Consider the following 22,459-nt stretch of genomic DNA (forward strand, 5'->3'; position numbering starts at 1 on the left):
CAACATCCCTTCGCCCTTATCAAAGATGGCGCCCAACGTCCCTCCTCTCCCTCCGGGCTCCATGGGAGGTTCTCTGTCACAGCTGCTGCTGGAAAAGATTGAGGCGAAAGCTCTGAGGCGGATTCCCCCTTCCCCCCATGTGCTCTCCCTCTCTCAGTGAGGCGGCGGATCGCTCGGGGCTATCCTTTCCCCGCTGCACTTCACTTCCCACCCCGCCTCACTCTTTTTGTATATCTATTCTTTTTGGCGCGCTCTCCCTCAAGTTTGAGCCCCGGCGCGAGCCGCTCCCGCCATGAGCGCTTCTCCCCCAGCTGACAGGTGTCAGGCAGAAGGAGAGGAGGGAGACGCCGGAGGAGCCCGGGAAGGAAGCCGGCAAGCAGCCGCCAAAGCCCGCTGGGTGCTCCTCAGACAGGTACCTTTCCCTTTCCCAGCCAGGGACGTCGTTATCCTCCTCACCATCCTCATCGTCAGGGGGTCCTGCCTGTCTCTCCGTCTCTCTCTAGACCTTCTTGGTCGGCGAAGGGCTTCCGCCGTCATCATTTCACTTTTATTTTTCACAGTGTCCCGCGAGGAGAGCCCCATTTCAGGGACGGGGGTGGTGGTGGGGAAATGAGATAAGGGCATGACTTCACGCAAAGTTGGAAGGGACCCCGAGGAGGACCGTGTAGTTCCGTGGTTCCCAACGTGGGGCACACGCCCCACAGGTGGGGGGGCGATTTGATTTTCAAGGGGGGCAATTGATTTTCAAGGGGGGGAGAGAATGAGTTATTAACAGTGAATGGTGGCCTTATAGGCTTCCTTCACGTAAATAGTTCACTTTTTGAATAATAAGAATTATATGGGGGGGGGGGGGCGGAATCAGGATTTTAGAGATGCTTAGGTGGGGCATGGCCAAAAAAAAGGTTGGGAACCACTGATCTAGTCCAACCCCCTGCAATGCAGCTGTCCCATACTGGGATTGAACCTGCAATCTTAGCAATTATCAGCACCATGCTACCAGGCATGGCCAAACTTGCTGTTTCTGTTAGTAATATCATTTATTTTAAATTTTTATCCCACCCTTCAAGGTGCTCCAGGTGGATGTCCGTTGTTCTAGTCAACGTTTCTATCCTTGCAACAACCCTGTGAAGTAGGTTAGGTTGAAGGAGAGTATTGGACTCAAGGTTGCCCATTCATAGCTGAATGGTGACTCTTGTCTCAAATCTTCCCAGCCCTGATGCAACCCTCTAACTCAGGGGTCTGCAAACCTTTTCAGCAGGGGGCTGGTCCACTGTCCCTCAGACCTTGTGCGGGGGCCGGACTATATTTTGAAGGAAAAAAATGAATGAATTCCTATGCCCCACAAAAATAACCCAGAGATGCATTTTAAATAAAAGCATACATTCTACTCATGTAAAAACACGCTGATTCCCGATCTGCAGGCCGGATTTAGAAGGTGATTGGGCCGGATCTGGCCCCCAGGCCTTAGTTTGCCTACCCATTCTCTAACTAACCCTGCCCATTCCAACCTGCTTCCCTCCAGATATTTTGGAATACAAACCCCATCAGTCCCAGCCAGCATATGCAAAAAAGCTGTTCTAACTACTAAATCGCGTTGGCTGTCCAGAACAGCCGTTCTCTAATATTTTAGTGTAGTGTATTGCTTTTCTGGTTTACTCACCCATGTTGCTAGGCAAGAGAGTAGTTAAAAGATCAACCTCCTCCCACTCTTCAGTGAGCTGTAGAGAGTTCAGTGGATATGAGTGCTGAAATTGCTGTTACTGTGTTTAAGTTGCTTTTAATGAGCACTGTGACAATTTTGTTGTTGGATTTTATTCTATATCTCTGTTTGGCTTTTCTGTGACCCGTTCTGATATTGCAGTAACAATGAAAAGTGGGTAACAATATTCTAAGTAAATAAGTGGGAAATGCGGTGTATTTTTTGTGTGCAAATGATCTGTGGCACTGAGCCTTTTGTCAGTCAAAATACCGCCCTTCGAAGCTGATCCCTGTTATAGTTGCAGGGCACAGCTGCTCCCCATGGCTGCCACAATGTGTGGGAGCCACTCGCAAAGGTGCATTGTGTGGAGAACCTTTGCACCACTGTCAGCATCATGTCTCCTGAAGCGCTGTGTGGTTGCATCTCCTCAGAAAGGATACTGTATAATTAGGAAACGTTCAGAAAAGGGCAACTTAAATTATCAAGGAGGATGGAGCAACTCCCCTATGCAGAAAGTTTGCAGCATTTGGGACTTTTTAGTTTAGAGAAATGGGACGTGGGTGGCACTGTGGGTTAAACCACAGAGCCTAGGACTTGCCGATCAGAAGGTTGGTGGTTTGAATCCCCGGGACGGGGTGAGCTCCCGTTGCTCCTGCCAACCTAGCAATTCGAAAGTACGTCAAAGTGCAAGTAGATAAATAGGTACCGCTCCAGCGGGAAGGTAAACAGCGTTTCCGTGCACTGCTCTGGTTCGCCAGAAGCGGCTTAATCATGCTGGCCACATGACCTGGAAGCTGTACACCGCCTCCTTGGCCAATAAAGCGAGATGAACGCCACAACCCCAGGGTCGGCTACGACTGGACCTAATGGTCAGGGGTTCCTTTACTTTTAGTTTAGAGAAAAGTCAAGAGGAGGATAGAGAAATGTTTCTCTCTATCTCTCTCGTAGGGACGCGGGTGGCGCTGTGGGTTAAACCACAGAGCCTAGGACTTGCTGATCAGAAGGTTGGCGGTTCGAATCCCCATGACGGGGTGAGCTCCCGTTGCTCGGTCCCTGCTCCTGCCAACCTAGCAGTTCGAAAACATGTCATGTGCAAGTAGATCCCACCTTACCGGTGGGAAGGTAAACGGTGTTTCTGTGTGCTGCTCTGGTTCACCAGAAGCGGCTTAGCCATGCTGGCCACATGACCCGGAAGCTGTCTGCGGACAAACGCCAGCTCCCTCGGCCTATAGAGCGAGATGAGCGCGCAACCCCAGAGTCGGTAACGACTGGACCTAATGGTCAGGGTTCCCTTTACCTTTTTATCTCTCTCATACCACTAGAACTCGTGGACATCCAATGGCGCTGAATGTTGGAAGATTGAGGACAAATAAAAGAAAGTACTTCCTTACATAACGCATAGTTAAACAAGAAGCAGCAATGGTCACAAAGGATTAGAGAAATTCATGGAGAAGAAGACTATCAGCAGCAACTAGCCATGATTGCTGTGCTCTTTCTCCATGGTCAGAGGCAAAAAAGCTTCTGAATACCAGGTGCTAGAAACCACAGGAGGGCAGAGTGCTCTTGTGCTTGGGTCCTGCTTGGGGATTTCCCACAGGAATTTGGTCAGGCACTGTGAGAACAGGATGCTGGACTAAGATGGGCCATTGGCTTGATCCACAGGCTCTCCTTGCGTTCTCCTAAGTGCCTGAAAAAGAACCTTAAATACTCTGTAGCACAAAGTTTAAGAATTGGCAAATTTATATGTCACTGTAGTGAAATGTGAGCTTTTAGGCAAGATGTTATTAAGAAGTTTCAAGAAGTATGTAAGTTTCTATGAGGAAAGTCTTATCAGTTAATAAAGAGTGTTGTACAATATTAGATATCCTTCAACCTTCTTAAGTGGTTATGGTCAAAAGAATAAACACTGTTTGTGCAAGTGTTACTTAAATTGTATTTTTGATGTTGTGAACTGCCCTGAGATCTATGGACGAAGGGTGGTTGATTATTTTTATTGTTGTTGTTATTATTATTATTATTATTATTATTAAATTGGGTTGTGCATTTTATTAGTTGTAAGGGTTTATTTGCAGAAGCATGAGCTGCATAGTTAAATAACTTGGATCATTTAATGAGTTAATATATCATTCCAGTGTCACAGACTAAGTTGACATTGGGTGATATGAAGTTTCAAGCACAATGGGAAAGTTTATCTGCTATTTCTCAAGTGCTAGGAAATCAAATTATCTATATGCCACATGTGAACCAGCTGCAATTCAAAAGTAAAACCTATGTTGATTAGAATGTATGCTCACGTTTATTAAAAGTTCCTATGGGATTAATGACTCCCTTCTGCAAGTCCAAAATTGACAAATGGGCCCATGATTTTGGAGCAGTAGCCGATTATACTCAGCCTATCAGAATTCAACCTGAGCTAAACTGTCACAATGTAGCAAGCTCCTGTTTCATTAGAAGCCCAATATCAAAATTACATTTATCAGTCCTTATGCTAGTTACCACAGCTTTCTTAAATCCTGTGATGGATACTGGGAGTAACTAACCAAATTAACTTTTACTACTTTTTAAATATATAACCACAATTAATCTTAAATAGTATAATTACACCACTTTAAAATGAATGTCTCACAGTGGGTAATAGTACCTGTTTCTCCAAAAGTAGAGTTAATAAGAATGTATCCTATTCAGATGCATACCTGTGGACAGAAATTTTAGAAATGCATGAAGTTACACCAGGGGCAAGCAGTCCAGTGCCTGCAAGCCTTTGTTGGAATAGTAGGAATTATAACCTATTAAAATATTGCATTTAATTAAATATTAACTACTGTAATTTGTTTTCCTGCTGTTCACTCCCAAAGAGTCTTAGGACAATCAAAATGAAAAACCATAACAATAAAATGTGTAAACAGAAAATAAGTTTAAAAGAAGCATAAACCGTGCCACCACACACAAAAGGTGAGAGGCCTAGATTAAGCAGAGTATTTCTGAAAACAACAGCCAAGAAGGACCAGACTTCTTAGTTTTGAAATATAGCTGTGTGGCTTTCAACTCTGTGTCCTTGAACCAAGGGGGAAAAGTTATAGAATATAGTGTGGTGAAATCATTCATCTGTGAGACTAGTCTTCTGTATGGCTTACTGCTTTTCTGGACCACTTCTAGACCAACAAACAAGAAAGGGCTTCATTTAAATTGTGCTAATATTGTATAGCAATGAAAAACGAATGCCTGACATAAACACAATTCACAGATCAGTTATTTCTACGATGACGCTGCTTACCAACACACTTCTTATTTTGTAATTTAAGCTTTTAATTTGTTATGAGCCTGCCTTGACAGGGTTAGCCCTGAAAGGTAAAGGTAAAGGTACCCCTGCCCGTACGGGCCAGTCTTGACAGACTCTGGGGTTGTGCGCCCATCTCACTTAAGAGGCCAGGGGCCAGCGCTGTCCGGAGACACTTCCGGGTCACGTGGCCAGCGTGACAAAGCTGCATCTGGCGAGCCAGAGCCGCACACGGAAACGCCGTTTACCTTCCCGCTGGTAAGCGGTCCCTATTTATCTACTTGCACCTGGAGGTGCTTTCGAACTGCTAGGTTGGCAGGCGCTGGGACCGAGTAGCGGGAGCGCACCCCGCCGCAGGGATTTGAACCGCCGACCTTTCGATCGGCAAGTCCTAGGCACTGAGGCTTTAACCCACAGCGCCACCTGCGTCCCTAAGCCCTGAAAAGTGGCCTATAAATACTGAAATGAAATTAATGAAACAGGGTGTCCTAGCAATGAGAGCTGAAGTGGATAAAAAAATTATAGAACACCAACAAAAGTGCAGAACAGTCCTTGAACCACATTCTTGGTTCTTTCAACAGAAAATAACATAATGGATATTTTTGAAGAACATTTACTTAACCTCTGCAAGTTGTGTCTCCTGGAGGTTCATACATTCATCACTTTGATCTTGATCATATAATGGCAAAACATTTCTTCCAATAAGAATGATGATACAAAATCTTGTCAGTGAATAAGGATCATGTGTCAAGTTGATGAAGGTAAAAACGATATCCCACATTGCTGCATCTTCTAGGTTTACAGTGTGTGGCTTGAGTATCTTTCAGGCATCCAGCTTTTGAACCATATGCTGCTTGTTATGACGCAGATTTCTTGCTTTTACTGGTTCATACCCCATAAACATAGATTTTATATAGCTGCTGCTTGATAGTTTAGGGCTCCGCAGGAATGCACTACTATAATTTTGCTCAGTGATGTCGTGGTCAGCAGCAGTTACTAGCATTTCACCCTTAACTTATTTTTCTTTCCTACAGCTTCCTTCTAGATGTGAAGGTAGCTCTGCATGTTTTGTGAAAATACACACTCAGACTTGGACTTTTATTCCAGTCCGTGTAATCATACCCACTTCCATATTTATCCACTCCACTCTACTAATATGCTTGATTTTACCCCATAAATCTACGAGATAGGCACTTCTACCATTCTCACAATGTTTGCCACAAAGACTGTGTTTGCATATAATGCAAAGCCATAAATTATGTGCCTGAAAAGTGTGTTGCTGCATACAGCCCAACCTCTCCTGCTTTGCACCTCCCTTTGTGTGAGGGGCTCAGCATATCACAAAGATATGACACACAGATCTGGGATTGTGGGTTGCTAGGTTTTAACAAACCGCGGTTGCTAAGCCAAAATCAAACCATGGTTTAGGGCTGGTTGCCTGTTGTGATTTGTTAAGATGGAACAAAGCACGATCCCGCTGCTTGAACTTCATGTTAAGCTATCCACTGCATAGTTTGATTACCAGCTCATAAGAAGGGAGAAACAAATGGGAGCATTACTAAACCATAGTTTATGGCTTAACACTTTTTGCAAACATGACTTGAATCCATAAACGATTTTTGTGGTCTGCATAGATTCTAATTAATCAATGATATTATATACTTTGTCATAAGTTTTATACTGGGCACTGCAAGCTTAAGCATGCCTCACTCTTCACAGGACATTTCAGAATGGATTAAAAAAAAAAAGGCATGTCTGCAGGTGAATTAAAATAATACTTGTTTTAAAATGATAAATTAAGCCAGAACTCATTCAAATGAATGTAAAGGAAAATGCATTAGATACCAAACACCACCTTTATTTCGGATGCAAATAGTTGGGAGAATGCCAGTATTTCTGCAGCTCTTTAAAAAAAAATAAATGACCGCCCAATACTATCAAATGAAATACTTCCCATTCATTTTCTACAGTTGGAACTAGTCAAGAATTTAGGTTATAGCTTTATGGATCAGCTTTCTTTATTTCTTGTGCTTGTCTGTTTCCTTAGTGACCATTCTCATTTGCTTTTCTGGATAATGTGCTTGTTGTAAGGGTCCCTGGGGCGCATTCATTTAGAATGGCTGTATAAGGTAAGTTAGTGATCCTTGAAGTTCACTCAGAGGGCATCATGTAAACAGAGAACACTGTCTCTCAACCTTTTCAAAGCCTTATGTTAGCCAGCCTTGAACAGGTTTGTCACCTTTTGCTTTTTCATCTTTGTTTCTAAAACAGCTAAACGGTTTATACCACAGGGCAGTAGAAAAAATGAGGTTTGTAAATGCTTTGAAGAGATTGAAAAACACAAAATGTTAATGCACTTCCATACTATCAGTTTTTATAACATAGCTACTGTTATGGTTAACCTGTTTTTCCCTGTGTCTTGCTGAAATGTTGATAATTGAAAGCTTTATAATGAGAGATTTCATTTGATCCTAGAGTTTTGCTCGATGGGCAGAGCAACCCTATGGCCTATTTAAGAGGGCTGTCAATATATTGGAATTTAGATTGACATAACTAATTTGGGTCCTAAACTCTCCCAGTAGTAGTGTCAAAAGTACAAATATAGGAGAAAAAGTGGCAATATAAAAATGCCAACCACTCTCATAGCATGCCTTATAACTCTGTTGCCACTCACCAAACAGTGTTGCTCCCAATGTTGCCACCACATTAGTCATATTTTTCAGGGCTAGACAAAGAAGGAATAGGGTAGGACGCCTGCACATCAGACCCAGAGATTATAGGCTTCACAGAAGAAAGGGTCAAATCTTGGTGCGCTACCAGTTATTCCAGTGGGTAGGACGCCTGCACATCAGACCCAGAGATTATAGGCTTCACAGAAGAAAGGGTCAAATCTTGGTGCGCTACCAGTTATTCCAGTGGGTAGGACGCCTGCACATCAGACCCAGAGATTATAGGCTTCACAGAAGAAAGGGTCAAATCTTGGTGCGCTACCAGTTATTCCACACAGATTATGTGCGTGTAACTCCAAGCAACACAAATGCAGGCATAACTTTGAGTTGCGCACCCAGGCCCTGTGAACACCCCGCTTCCCGGGCATCAACAATTAAATGACCACACGTAACAACATTCTTTGGTTCAAATTAGGTCACAACTTATTGATTACAGATGTAAGTGGCTTTGACTTAAGCACTGGACATAACTGGTATCAATAGTCCACTTGCGAGTTGATTCTCCAAGGGGTTGAACTTCCTTCAGGAGAGGCTTTGCATCTCCCAATGGCTGAGGTCCCGACAGAGAGTCAGCAGAGACAACGGCACATCACCATGCCACAAGACAGCACTACCAATAAAATTGTAAGCTGTATTGTGCTTATGCAGAGTGTTTAGTAGCAATCCTATTCTTGGCCAACCAGCATAATTTGAGGATAGGATTGCGGTGTTAATTGAACTTGAGTTAAACTTGATTAGGCATTTCTGCCATAAAAAAAAAAAAGATTATGTGAAACAGATTTTTAATTAGCTGAAAGACTGACTTTTAGGAGGTATGCAAAGTCCTTATTAACCAAATAAGAGAGAATGTTTTTCATAAACTGTGTAGCCCTGGTTATCAGATCAGGGTTGGGGAACCTATGGCCCTCCAGATGGTGTGGGGCTCCCAACTTCCACCATCCTGCTTTTGTACTGTGGTCCTCCTTGGGGGCTTCCCATAGGTATCTGGTTAACTTTTGTGAAAACAGAATGCTGGACTAGATGGGCCTTTGAGCTTATCCAGCAGGGCTTTTCTTTTGTTCCTATCCCTGGTCATGTTGGTTGGGGCTGATGGGCATCCAACAAAATCTGGAGGACCACAGGTTCCCCATCCTTGATCTAGATTGACTAACTTAAGACAAATTCAGCATGATGACATTGTGTCATTGCCATCTTACCTACATTGCTCCTGTACTTGCTCCCCACGCTTCTAGTTTTGGGTTGCCATCCTATCCCACATCCGCCCACACAGCTTCAACATTCCTGTGTCCTTGTAGTGTGTATTGCATTACATTACTTTCATGGTTATAAAGATGTCAACAATAGCTGCTAGCTTGCAATTACCTCGGTGTGAGACATTTTCAATTTGAATAATTGCTTTTGAGCATTAAAGCGCTATATTGTAAGTGGTTAAATTTTCATGACTTTTTTTTTTTAACCAAAGGTTCTGAAGAAAAAACATTTGAAGAATGTTCACCTTCCACAAGTATCAGTAAGGAGATTTGCTTCATTCAGTCTCTTCTCAGTAACAGAAGAGGAGAGAAGGGTGGCAGATGACCAAGGAACCTGGCTTCAGTACAAAAGCATCTATTATCCTGAATACAGTATATCCTTGAAGTAAGTATTCTTCTGTTTTTGCAGGTACTGTCTATGCCTGCCACATGTCACTTTTGATTTTCCCCTTTCAATTTTCATTTTTAGTAGTTTAAATAATTTAGTCACATCTTAAGATTTGATGAAATCATTACAGTATATGAATTTCAGTATTCAGTTGAATTTGCTTTGTCCAGTTCAATATGCATTGCTGTGGTCTAAACCACCGAGGCTCATGGGCTTGCTGATCGGAAGGTTGGCAGTTCACATCCACACGACAGGGTGAGCTCCCGTTGTTCTGTCCCAGCTTCTGCCAACTTAGAAGACAGAAAGCATACCAGTGCAAGTAGATAAATAGGTACTGCTGGTACATGTGTACCTTCCCGCCACAGCAGTACCTATTTATCTACTTGCACTGGTTTGCTGTCTAACTTCTTGCACTGGTTGCATTCTCACAAAACACATATTTGAGCTGATTTTTGTGTTTATGCAGAGAATTTGGAACTATAAAGGGGAAAGTGACTTGGGAGTGGTTTGGAGCAGAGATGTGGCAGGAAGGGAGAATACTATGTACCCCTTGCCAATTTTGTGCACCAAATCTTCCTCCCAAATGTAAAGGAGCTAGCTATTGGGTTCATGTTCAAGTGTGTAAATGCAACATGGTGTTTGCCCTAAGGATGGAACTAGATGTGATGGTGGCAGACCTGGTGTCATGTCCCCAGAGTCCAAAAGTGACCAAAATACTGTAGAGGCTGCAGAGTCATTAGCTAAGTATGGAGCCAGACTGGGTATCTTGATCTGTGCCTTCACCTTCCTCCCAATCTACTTGCTGTCCTTATCATGTAGTGAGTGCACCAGGTGGGATGCCAGGGAGCCCAGAAATGCCCGTCTGCAGGCCAGAGGGTTGGCCTTAAAGGATACATAATAATAATAATAATTTATTATTTGTACCCCGCCCATCTGGCTGGGTTTCCCCAGCCACTCTGGGCGGCTTCCATAAAAACCAGAAATACACTAAAATATCACAGATTTAAAACTTCCCTGAACAGGGCTGCCTGTTCTCACAAAAGGAATAGAGACTTGGAGAGGTAGACTGGAAGCAGACCACTTCTATCATTTGTCAGAGTAAGTTGCATACTTACTGCATCTGACCTGTCTTGCCACCATGCCCCACGGCCTTCTTCACAAGGCCAGGCCTGGACACCTGTGCCATCAAATGCAAGCACAGGTGAAATCACCCTTGCCCAATTATTATTTTTTCACCTGAAATGGATCCCTCTGAGCAGTTTAATGACAATCTGAGTTTAGTTACACTTGTTTGCTGCAATCATTTTAGTTCCACTCTTGGTACTACCATAAAGATTACAATCCATCTCCTCATCTTGTCTCTATGGCATTTTTTATATTAATATATTTTTCCATAATCCAGCTTTCTCTCATAGTAAACTGGCTATCGGAAAATGTCAGAATACATTTGATGGCCAAACAGAGAGATGTTCTCAGCAAGGAGAATTTGAACATGCTGTGGAATCCCACTGAAACTTCTGATGCAACAGCTCGCAAAAAGCAGCTATAAAACCCTGCGGGAACTATTACTGTACAAGATTTTGACAGTCCTGATAAAGCACTTGATAAATGAGTTACCAAAGTTAGATTTATAGTTTTCTTTCTATCATTTATTTGACTCCACACACTTCTGAAGCTTGTACTTCATAGCAGGACAGCAGTAGCTTAAACAACCTGAAGGCTATACTTTTTTCCTGTAGCCCCTTATTAAGCCTGCTGTGGATGCTGAGTTTTATATTTCCTGCCCAGAAGGTATTGTTCCGGAGGATCTGACTGAGTTTACACAACTGAGAAATCATTGAATGGCACCAGTTCTTAGTGGAAAAGGACATACACATATAAAGTTTAATTTGAAGTACATCTTATTAAATATTAGCTGAAGTTGCCCAGGAATTCGAAGAACCTCCCAATTATTGAAATTTATAAATGGATAATGTAATTTTACAGCTTTACACACACCCTGATCTAGGGCCCTGATCTGACCTGGGAGTACCTGATTTGGATGCAGCCCAGAATTGATTCAGAGTTCAATGTTTTATTAAGGTTTAAAAAATCCTATATTGTCAGGAGCGAGGGAGGAGAAGGACCTCCTGACCACAGTGCAGAGAGCAGGAGAAATCAGTCCTGCTGGGTGCTGCTTTGCAAACACATACCCTGTAAGAAACATATTGGTGAAGCAGACCCTTGCAGCCAGGACAAATGAACCCTTGGTGCACAATTCCTGCAGCGCTGCTGCATGTGCTTAGCTGCTGTGCCAGGTCTGCTTGGACTTGCCCTTCTGCCGTCCCTGCTTTTCACATCATAGCCAGCAGTGTGTCCTGCCTAAGTCTGGTTCAGGCTCCAGCTGTCCTGCCGCCTCCTACTCCTTAACTGCCCTGCTGCCTCCTACTCCTTTACTGTAGCTTATCTGGCTTCCATGGCTGCTGCATTGTGGTAAATGGACCCACCACTACTTTGAATACACATGGCAGACTGAACCATTCCAATCTGCTCCAGTTTGGGTACCTTTGAAGATATTATTGTCTAATTGGTGTGGTGATGTCAAACTGCTGATTTGGGTGCCTCTGGAGAGATCATCATACTTTTTTGAATAGTGATTGCTTTGTCTATGTTTATGAATGGTTGGGTGCCATTTTGAATCAAGATGGTAGACCAAATCTTTCATAATTGCCAATTTTAGCAACTGATTCAAAAGTGCACTTCCCCCACCAGAGCAACGCTGGGTACACGGTTGCTAGTTTTTAATATTGCACACTTTTAACATTACAGTGGAACCTCGAGTTATGGCAAGGATCTGTGCACGCGTGCGTGTGATTTAGCATCTCTGAAGGAGTGTGTCCACCTCCATCGTTCTGCCCGGATATTGAGGTCCAGCGCCGAGGGCCTTCTGGCGGTTCCATTGCTACGAGAAGCCAAGTTACAGGGAACCAGGCAGAGGGCCTTCTTGGTAGTGGCACCCGCCCTGTAGAACGGCCTACCACCAGATGGCAAAGAGAAAAATAACTACCAAACTTTTAGAAGACACCTGAAGACAGCCCTGTTTAGGGAAGCTTTTAATGTTTAATAGGTTATTGTATTTTAGTCTTCTGTTGGAAGCCGCCCAGAGTGGCTGGGGAAGCCCAGCCAGATGGGTGGGGTATAAATAATAAATTATTATTATTATTATTATATTAGTGCTTCTGCACATGCGCAAACACTGTGGACCCTTAACCTGTTCTGGTACTTCTGGGTTTGCGCCAGTCTCAAGCTGAGGGTGACGTAAGCCAGAGGCAACGTAACCCGAGGCTCCACTGTACTCCGTTCTATCTTTCTTACAACTTACGAGTGAAGAACTGTTCCTTGTGGTAATAACTCCCAGGTTTGGAGCATGGTTCTTCTTTATGCTAACGTTCCCTAGGATAAAGCAGATTTTACAGAGAAACTTGATAAAGGCAGCTTTGAGTTTTCCCATGTCCCAGGATTGTTTCGCAAAGAGCCCATTGAGCATCTTAAGGCTGTCAGGAATTATCTTGACAAGGCTAAATACTATAGAAAGTTCACAAGGTTGTCTGTGGCTCATGGCAAAAAGTCTAAAGGGCAAGCTGTATCAGTTCAAGGGCTATCAACATAGATCAACTTGTGTATTCAGATATGCTATGAACCAAGCTGGAGTTGCTGCACTAGGCTTAAAGATAGTTTTGCAAGGCAAGTGGCATCTTTTATTGTATACTGGTTGTCATGACCTTCCAAATGTCTGACTTGAACATTAGAACTGAGAAATGTGCAGGTCTGAGACCAAGTCCAAAGTAGATGTTCAGTTAGCTGTAAACACTAATACACTCAAGGTCATAAGAAGTTCCAAATTCTGAAAATTATCAAGCTTTAGCCATATGTAAGATTCACAGCAGGACTATAGCCAACATTTGTTCATTGTTCCTTAACTTCCTTCCAACTAACAGTACTGCTACGTTACCTGCAAGCACTGGCGGAGGAAGAGGAGTGCGGGGGGAGCGCACCGCCCCGGACAGCACAATCCCGGTGGGGTGCCATTGCGGCTGCCCACCCTCCTGCGTTGGGTGCCACACCACGGCGGGCAGTGCGCCACACCCCCACCTGCTCTCTGCCCCTTGGTGCCAGAGCATGAAGCTCCACCACTGCCCGCAAGGGGACCAGAAGCCTGTTTGTAAATAGCTTCACTATGATTAATAGACAAACCTTCCCCCTCCCCAATATGCCTCTTTCTTCCTGCCTGTTTAAACCTTTTAAAATCGGCTGTTGGGGTTCTTGAGTGTGCTTCTGCCAGACTCAAAGGGATATTTCTCCCCTCACATGCCCATATTGTTTGGCTTCACACTTTGTGCACACGTCAGTGGATATCTGAATGTGGCAAGCAATCTGCCAGTTCCCTTGAGAGGGACGGGGAGGTTAATTGCTTCTTCATCCCCATAACTAAAATTAAACACTCAGAACCTTGGTAACAGCCTTGCCCCGAGATTAGAGGCAGGAGGACTAGTGGTAGCAAATTTCAATTTGGAGATACTGGAGCTATTTCTGGTCCCTACTCAAGGAGGGCGCTTGCAGTTCTGTCTCACAGTTCCAATACAGATCCTTGGAAGACCACATTGATATACCCTTCCATTGTGAGAAATGTATTATCATTCCTTCTTCCTATTCTTTAACCACTTACTAATCCATAAGAGGGTCTTCTCTTATCTTATGACCACTCTCCTATGTTTGCTCATGAATTAAAATATTGGAAAAAAAACATTAGCACAGCACTTATGGTGGTAGTCTCTTCCCTTGATGGTTCTGGAGAATTGTGATAACTCAAGTGCCCATGGAAGAGGTTTTAGAAGGAGTTTATTGTTATTAAAAGGTTTTCTAACCTGCACTTCATCAATACAGATGCCAAGGTGGGGTACAGCAAACAATATAATAACCAATTCCAAACACGAGCAACAGTGAAACATTAAAACAAATCCATCCAAATAAACATAACCAGTAATATAGGGGGAGCTAAAAGAAAAACCAAGGTGGACTCTGCAATTACTCTCTCTAGACAGCATCTTAAACGGCAGAGAGATCACCATGCCAACATAGGTTCGTATAGTTAAAGCTATGGTTTTCCCAGTAGTGATGTATGGAAGTGAGAGCTGGACCATAAAGAAGGCTGATTGCCGAAGAATTGTTGCTTTTTAGCTACGGTGCTGGAGGAGACTCTTGAGAGTCTCATGGACTGCAATAAGATCAAACCTATCCATTCTGAAGGAAATCAGCCCTGAGTGCTCACTGGAAGGACAGATCGTGAAGCTGAGGCTCCAATACTTTGGCCACCTCATGAGAAGAGAACACTCCCGGGAAAAGACCCTGATATTGGGAAAGATGGAGGGCGCAAGGAGAAGGGGACGACAGAGGACGAGATGGTTGGACAGTGTTGTCGAAGCTACCAGCATGAGTTTGACCAAACTGCGGGAGGCAGTGGAAGACAGGAGTGCCTGGCGTGCTCTGGTCCATGGGGTCACGAAGAGTTGGACATGACTAAACGACTAAACAACAACAACAAAGCCACAAGACTCTTACTTGGTTTTTAAAGGAACATATTTACACATAGAAAAGGCTACTGAAAGATCATAAAGTTGTGGATAGCTGGCTAGGCCTCCTATGAAGTACTTGGAGTTATAGAATAATTGACCTACAGCACTGGTAGTGGAGATGCCAGATTTCCAAAAATTCTGAAGCCATGGGAGCGGGAATTCAGGGGTTTTTCTTTCTGCTAAAAAGAAATTGATTTTTTTTAAAAAAATGAAGTGAAGTATGTTTATTGTTTATTTACATACCTGTTCTAAAATTACTTTAAAATGCAATCCTCAATATGTCTACTCAGAAATAAGCCCTATTGATTTACTGGAACTTATTTGAAGAAAGTGTGAATAGGATTGTAACCTTGACAGAAAATGCTTTATGTATTACTGAATCAGTGTGCTTAGGGTTAACGCATTTTTTTTCTGTCTTTGTGTTTGTAAAGCCTAAGATACGTTGAGAATAATCCTTGCCTGTCTTTTGGCCTGAACATCAGAAAGACATGCTTGGATTAAATAACCTTGCATAGCTTGAATGCTATGTGCCCTATTCACAGGAAGAGTCGAGTTGTGCAGGTTTCTTATTCATCAGCAGACATCTAGGTCTCTGAAAGAGATGAAGGTTGGAACATCCTTCCTTTGTATAGAACTATTGTTTCTATGGTGACTGTTGAATTGCTAAGTGTGTAGTCTTGATTTTGTCCTAAGAGTGGCAAAAAAGTAAAAAGTCAAGAATGTGTTTTTCATTGACTGAGACACATATTTCATGTCACCCTATCTCTCGGTGATGCAAGAATAAATTGCTGCTTTGTTGAAAATACCTTTCTATCTTTATAGAAGGAGTTGAGATATATATATTGTTATGATATATATTGGCCCTTGCTTTGATTGCACCTTGGGACACCGCAGATTTTAGTATACTAATGTATCAGGATTGCCGCTTCTCATTTTTACATCTTTTAATGAAATTTACTTCTTCTTTTTCCTTTTTTGAATATTTTATTAGTTGAATATAAGAACAACATATAGTCAAATGAAATTTACTTCTAATAGCAAACTCAGCAAAATGCTGTGGAAACAAAATGGGCTTATCCGTAAATATGGTAGCAGTTTCTGTATCCTCTGAACACTGAACTACCCATATGTTCATAAGTTAAAAGAAAATAATAAATCCTCCAAACAGTCTGTCAGGGACCCCTGAACACACAGGTAATATGGAATGTTGAGGTGTCAGTTCAGAAACTAAAAGAGAAGGGGTGGAGAGAGAGGGAAGATTAAGACCAATAAATCAGGTGCACAGAGAGGCAATAGCAGACATCTGGAGCACTTGCACCTCTCAATCCATAAGGGCAATCTTATCTTCTGTAAATGAGGTTAAGTGGTATACACTCAGGTTTGCTTCCTCTGCCATGCTTCCAAGAGGTCTTGGTCTACACAGGACATTGAGCTGATTTTTTAAAAAACGGAAAGACTATTCCTTGGCAAAGCGTATTTCAAAATGAGAAAGAATGTGGAGATAGGTGTTTTGGAATTTCATAAAGAGATTTAAATAGGATCAGCTGTTATATTGGTATAATTGTGGACAAGATCACAGGAAGATGTTTCAGACTGAGTCAGCCCTTTGGTCCATTTAGCTCAATAACGTCCGTCTGTACTAACTGGCCTCATCATCACAGGATTTCAAACTGTATACTTTCCTAGCTCTGCTTGGAGATACCGGAGATTGAATTTTGGACCTATTGCACGCTGAGCGTGTATTTTACCACTGAGCCACAACCCTTCCCAAAAGTACCCTAGATATTCTTTTTGGTGAACAGCACCCTTTAGGCAATGTTGGTGTGGAGAAATGTATATCGCAAAGAAATAGAAGTGAAGATCCTTCATCATGTGAAGAAAGATGATAAACCATAAAATCATGTTGCTTCCAATTCCATTTGAACTCTTGAACTTTCTGTTTTATAATCTTTCATCCTTTTTAACATCAAAGCATTTTCCACTGCACATTCTTTTAATCCATAGAACACACTGTACATAGTTTTGGCCATCATTTGCCACTTGCAGAGGGTCTTTCTGGTGGGTTTTTGCATTTATATCATGTAATGCCAACATCCTGCCATGATAATTTGTCTCTCTGTTTTACCAGTGACTGTTGGAAGAATTTTGTGTCCTAGAACATCTAGAACAGGCATTGGCTGTGCTCAGATGCAACACTAAGCCAAAAATCAAGGTTTAATAAGACAGGCTATGCATGGGCTGTGTGCACAGAGTTCCTTTGCGCCTAATTTCAGTAAAGTGACTGAACAAACTAGGATTCATCATTTAACCATAGAGTCCCATTACTGAGAAACTGAGCAAAAGAGAACTGAAGAAAGAGACATAAATCTAAAACCTCAAAATGAGCTATCTGATTAGGCCATTTCTTGGTTCAAATGGAGAAGTTCTTTTAAACGTCCTCATAGATTAAGGCCCCGTTTCCCAGGGACAGTCCCCGGATTTACAAATCGGTCCCCACACAAAATCCATTGAAGTTGAAAAGTGTCCCCAGATTCATTGAAAAAAATCTGGTAACCTTATCATAGATGGAAGAGAAAGCTATCCATAGAAATCAACTGAGAAATCTTAAATTTTAGTTGAGGTGAGTTACAAAAGGTAACTCAAGAGGGAGAAGAACCAGAAAGCTACAAGGAATGGAGAAAGCGGGAGCCAAGAGTGAGGGGACGAAAGGCTCAATGATTGACAGAAGAGCTGGGAGATAGGGCCTACCTTGTGTGTACACGCAGTGTGGTGTAGTGGTTAAGAGCGGTAGACTCGTAATCTGGGGAACCGGGTTCGCGTCTCTGCTCCTCCACATGCAGCTGCTGGGTGACCTTGGGCCAGTCACACTTCTCTGAAGTCTCTCAGCCCCACTCACCTCACAGAGTGTTTGTTGTGGGGGAGGAAGGGAAAGGAGAATGTTAGCCGCTTTGAGACTGCTTCGGGTAGTGATAAAGCGGGATATCAAATCCAAACTCTTCTTCTTCATCTCTCCTGAAAAAACTAGAACCTTAGCTTGTCAAAAAGGATTAGTTCCCCTTCACATGGACACCCTTGGGTGCCACTCCTTTACAGCAGAAGGTCTCTACGCTCTCTGAGGACTAACTGTTGAGTGAGCAGTTAGCCCTCAGCCACAGGCTTTGCCTAATGCAAGCACATCAGGGATACGCTGCAGCATTTTGCTGCAGGTTCCCTTTGTAACTGATTTAGTGCATGCTTGTTTTTGCAAGCTTAGGAATCAATATCTTCCTCTGTGTGCTCACAAATAAATTTATAATTTTGAACAGGGATCAGCAACTTAAGGCCCATGGGCCAGAAGCATTCCACGGAGGTCGTTTGACCGGCCCACAAGCCACCCCTGAATTGAGTTGCCCGCTTGCGCGCTGCGCTAAACTAGTGCAGCGCAGCGTGGGGACTTGCTTCTGTGGCGCCAAAAATCGCTTCTGCGCAGATGCCAGAAATTGTGGGCGCATACGTGATCTGGCCCATGGAGGGATCTCCGCGGGACCGATCTGGCCCAGGCAAGATTAACCTTGCTGACCCCTGATTTTGAACAATAAAAACTTCATATTTTCTTGTTAACGTGTGATAATTTTAACACAGTATATTAGGGTTTTGAATGTCTTCTTTTTCTCCCTCTAGTGGTGAGACATTTTAAAAGATATTGATGAAGGATGTAGGCTGTGAAAACCTGCGATGTTACCATTTTATTTTATTTTTTTTAAAAAAAACAAGGTTTGAGGGATAATTCTGCTTGTTTGATTATTATGATTTCTCCCCCTAGATTTAACAGCGGACTATTAAATGTTGAAGACATTCTGACAAGTTTTGACAACACAGGAAATGTTTGTAAGTAATTTATGTTTCTTTACCGTGGTGGCGATGATGTAGTTACACTTGGATGCAAAACATTTATGCTAGCATATTTGCCTGCAATGCTCATCACAGTGCCACATTTGTCATGTGTTTGATTAGAGGTGGGCTATTCTCCATTCGATGCCCTTAGCCTCTGGTATACCACAGTGCTTTGCAGTAAAAATAATACCATGCTATTCTGTGTTACTCAGGTTCATTTTTATGCTGCAGCCCCTAGGAATGTCTGTGCATGCATTTATGTAGCCTTCTAAAAATCACGTTCCCCCTCACCACCAGCAATTTGAGACATCAGTGAATATTTCCGAAGCTGCCCTGAGTTTCTGAGCTGTTCTCAGATGTGATCCTGGCTTTATACATGGAAATTGGCATGTGGCCTTTCAGATTGTTGTGTAAGCTTCCTGTGACGTGCGATCAGTGTTTTCCCCCCCTAAAAACAATGTTGAGGGGTACTCTCATTTTGACTCAAGAAAATCACCATTTTATCGTTCAAATTAGGAAAAATAAATACAGTAAATGGACAAAAGTACAAAGATTCACAAAATGTTTAGGGGCATGCATACCCCCAGAAAAAAAGCATTGCATGCATTATATATGATACAAAGCCCTAAATCTGATTATAATTTCATATCTAGAAAATAGGAGTTGGTATAATCTATGATGTTTAATTAAAAAGTTAAAGGACCCCTGACAGTTAAATCCAGTCGCGAACAACTCTGGGGTTGTGGTCCTCATCTTGCTTTACTGGCCGAGGGAGCTGACGTTTGTCTGCAGAAAGTTTTTCCGGGTCATGTGGCCAGCATCACTAAGCCGCTTCTGGCAAAACCAGAGCAGTGCACGGAAATGCCATTTACCTTCCCACCGGAGCGGTACCTATTTATTTATTCACTTGCACTTTGACGTGCTTTTGAACTGCTAGGTTGGCAGGAGCTGGGACAGAACAATGGGAGCTTATCCCGTCGCAGGGATTCGAACTGTCGACCTTCTGATTGGCAAGCCCAAGGCTCAGTGCTTTAGACCACTGATGTTTAATTAGGCTTGGTTTAATTTCACGTCTCCTTCCTAATCATGTTACATGATTGCCCCCACACCTTGGAGGACAGAATACTGGCTTCTGATTGGACAGCCCTGCCTGGGTGAGCTGTCCCCCAAGACAGACCAATTCGAGTCTCTCCCAAGGTGAGGTGTGGAGGGGCAAGCTCTTCCCTTCTCAGGGTTGGAATGCCACTGTACAGCAACAGTTATGAATCTGTTGCTATGTGGATAATACATTTTAGAAAGAGTAAAAAACCTCTTACCTGCTAGTTAGCAACAGAAACACTTTCTTCTATCTAGACAACTGTCAGCAATTCATCCTTCAAGTTGAAAGACCATTTGTCCTTTTGTTTCCTTCAGGAAATGTTTTGTAGCATCAATTAGGGCAGAAATAGACTTAGATGTTCATGGCTTTTCTCTCTAACTGTGTTGACTGCCTTGTGGTGGTGGCATTGACACCGATGTGAAAGTGACAGCTGATATTGGGTTGCAAGTACACCGGCCCTGCTTATAACCTCTAATTCACTAGAACTAAAAGCCTATTCACATAAGCAACAAATGGGGGTACACTGAATATCTGACTGGACCTTGCCAGGCCTACCTTGCTTCTAAGCAAGGACTCCTATACTTGTAAATAATCTGCAGCATTTCACTTACTCTGGAACAACAACAACAAATGTTTATTCGGCTTTACGCCCATCATGAAACACAACACAACAAAACAAATCAAATAAAACAGCGGACTCATACAAACCACAAGTAGTATAATACAGTTCACAACTCACAAGGACGGATATTAGCCATTCATAAAAAGTTTAAGATTAAGATTAAGATTAAAAAAAATTTGGCACTACACTAAAATCAATATCTGATGTCATTATAGAAAATTCTTATAACTATCAATAATCCGCTAACATTCCGTTCCGTCTCTTGTACGAGAGGACGGCTGTTAGGAATTTAGCAACCTGTAGGGTAATATAAGGATCCACATCTTGAAGAACCCAGGCAAGCTGTAGGTCTACTGGTTTGTCAGCCATAGGCTGGATTATGGGGTTTAGTATACTAGCACGGGCTGAACTGTACAAAGGGCAGATAAACATAACATGATGTAGAGATTCAGATGTTTTCATTTCACAAGCACACATTGAAGGGACTTGGCCCTTAGTGAATCTATGTTGGAAAGACATTGAACCTAGCTCTAATGAAGGCATATCGGTGGACGCGGCCATAAGCGATGTTAAGTAGGACGGAGCACGGTAGATAGGGGTTATGCCGAAATTTAACGGCGAGCAGGCTCCACCACCAGCTATGAAATTTTGGTATAGCTCCGCATCATCCAGCCTTTGATTTATACACCTTTTTGCCACATTTAGATCCAGTTTGAGCAATTCAGTGGGCGAGATCTCATAGGACAGCAATTTGGCATGGATTTTTCCTGACCACAAATTTGTGAAGTCATCCCGCCACATGCATTGAGTTAGATAGTGGTTCGGGAGTTTATGCCATAGGGATATCCAATAGATCAAAACTCTCCTCCATATAACTAACTCCACTGAGGGGATCTTCATTTCTAAGCGAATAGCCGCATTACTTACGCATGTTGGTAATTTTAAAAGTCGGCGTAAGAATTGGCTTTGAAGTGTCTCTAAAGGTGAGAGGTTTGCAAAGGCAGCCCATAAAGGTGCAGCATAGGCCATTGTGGCCATCACTTTGATGCTATACACTTTCAAGGCCGCAGGGATGAATAAGGCCCCCTCAGGGTAGAAAAAACGGAGGAGGGAGTGTGATAGGGCTTTTGTCTTCTTTTGAAGATATTCAACGTGCGCTTTCCACCCTAAATTATATTGAAAATAAATTCCTAAGTATTTAAATTTATGTACTTGTTCGATTTTCGTGCCCTCCAGCTTCCATGAATAAAGTTTTCAACTCCTTGAAAATATCAGTACTTTAGACTTGGTGTGGTTGATAGACAGATGATTAGAATGGCAATATGTTGCAAAAATCTTTAGTGCCCTCCTTAAACCCACTCTGGAGTAAGAGAGTAGTACCGCATCATCTGCGTAGAGAATTTTCCTTTGGAATTTTCCTTTTTTATATCGTTGGCTATGGGAACATTTTGTAATATATATATATCACAACCCAGTCCTATGAAGAACTGGATGTCTCCCAAGCCCCTGGATTTCAGTGCATGACACATTTAATTGTCACAGCTTTGGGCTGCTCATAATCATACCTCCTTGTTTGTTTGCTTCTCTTTGCTGCTACAGATTGTCCAGCCTAAACTTCTTTCTCTCTTGCCTTCTTTCCTGGCTCATTCTCTGCCTTTTCCCCCACCTGCTGAACTTTTGTAAGGTATTTTAATGGGCATTGAGATTTCTCGGCTGTGAGTATGCAACTTAGGCATCAGTATGCCCTTCCCAGTGCTTTTGTTTGGTTAAAACAAATGAGGTGCTGGTACACAAATCTTGATAAAAGTGCCATGGATGCCAGCATAAAACGGCTGCCATGGGCAGTAAAATGAAAATAGGTGATGGTGCTGTGTGAGTACTCTGTGAGTACCATCACAAAAAAGCATTCT

At 42.7% G+C, this 22,459-nt stretch overlaps 1 protein-coding gene across 3 annotated transcripts in view; it reads left to right on the plus strand.

Moving 5' to 3' along the window:
• The first annotated feature begins 281 nt into the window (after positions 1-281).
• CAMKMT (calmodulin-lysine N-methyltransferase) overlaps positions 282-22,459 on the plus strand; it is a 247,424-nt gene continuing 225,246 nt past the window's right edge. For 2 of the 3 annotated variants that reach the window (XR_014562774.1, XM_083733738.1), the window contains exons 1-3: positions 282-412; positions 9,168-9,340; positions 18,758-18,822. Coding sequence is in view for 2 of the 3 variants with exons in the window: in XM_083733738.1 (XP_083589864.1) it covers positions 293-412; positions 9,168-9,340; positions 18,758-18,822 (358 nt within the window). In the remaining variant the exon portion in view is untranslated. Of the gene's footprint in view, positions 413-5,607; positions 5,738-9,167; positions 9,341-18,757; positions 18,823-22,459 lie in introns of those variants that run through there. The other variant, XM_083733739.1, reaches the window with a different exon arrangement.

This window comes from Podarcis gaigeae (genome assembly GCF_964106915.1).
Source record: "Podarcis gaigeae genome assembly, chromosome: 3".
NCBI lineage: Eukaryota > Metazoa > Chordata > Lepidosauria > Squamata > Lacertidae > Podarcis > Podarcis gaigeae.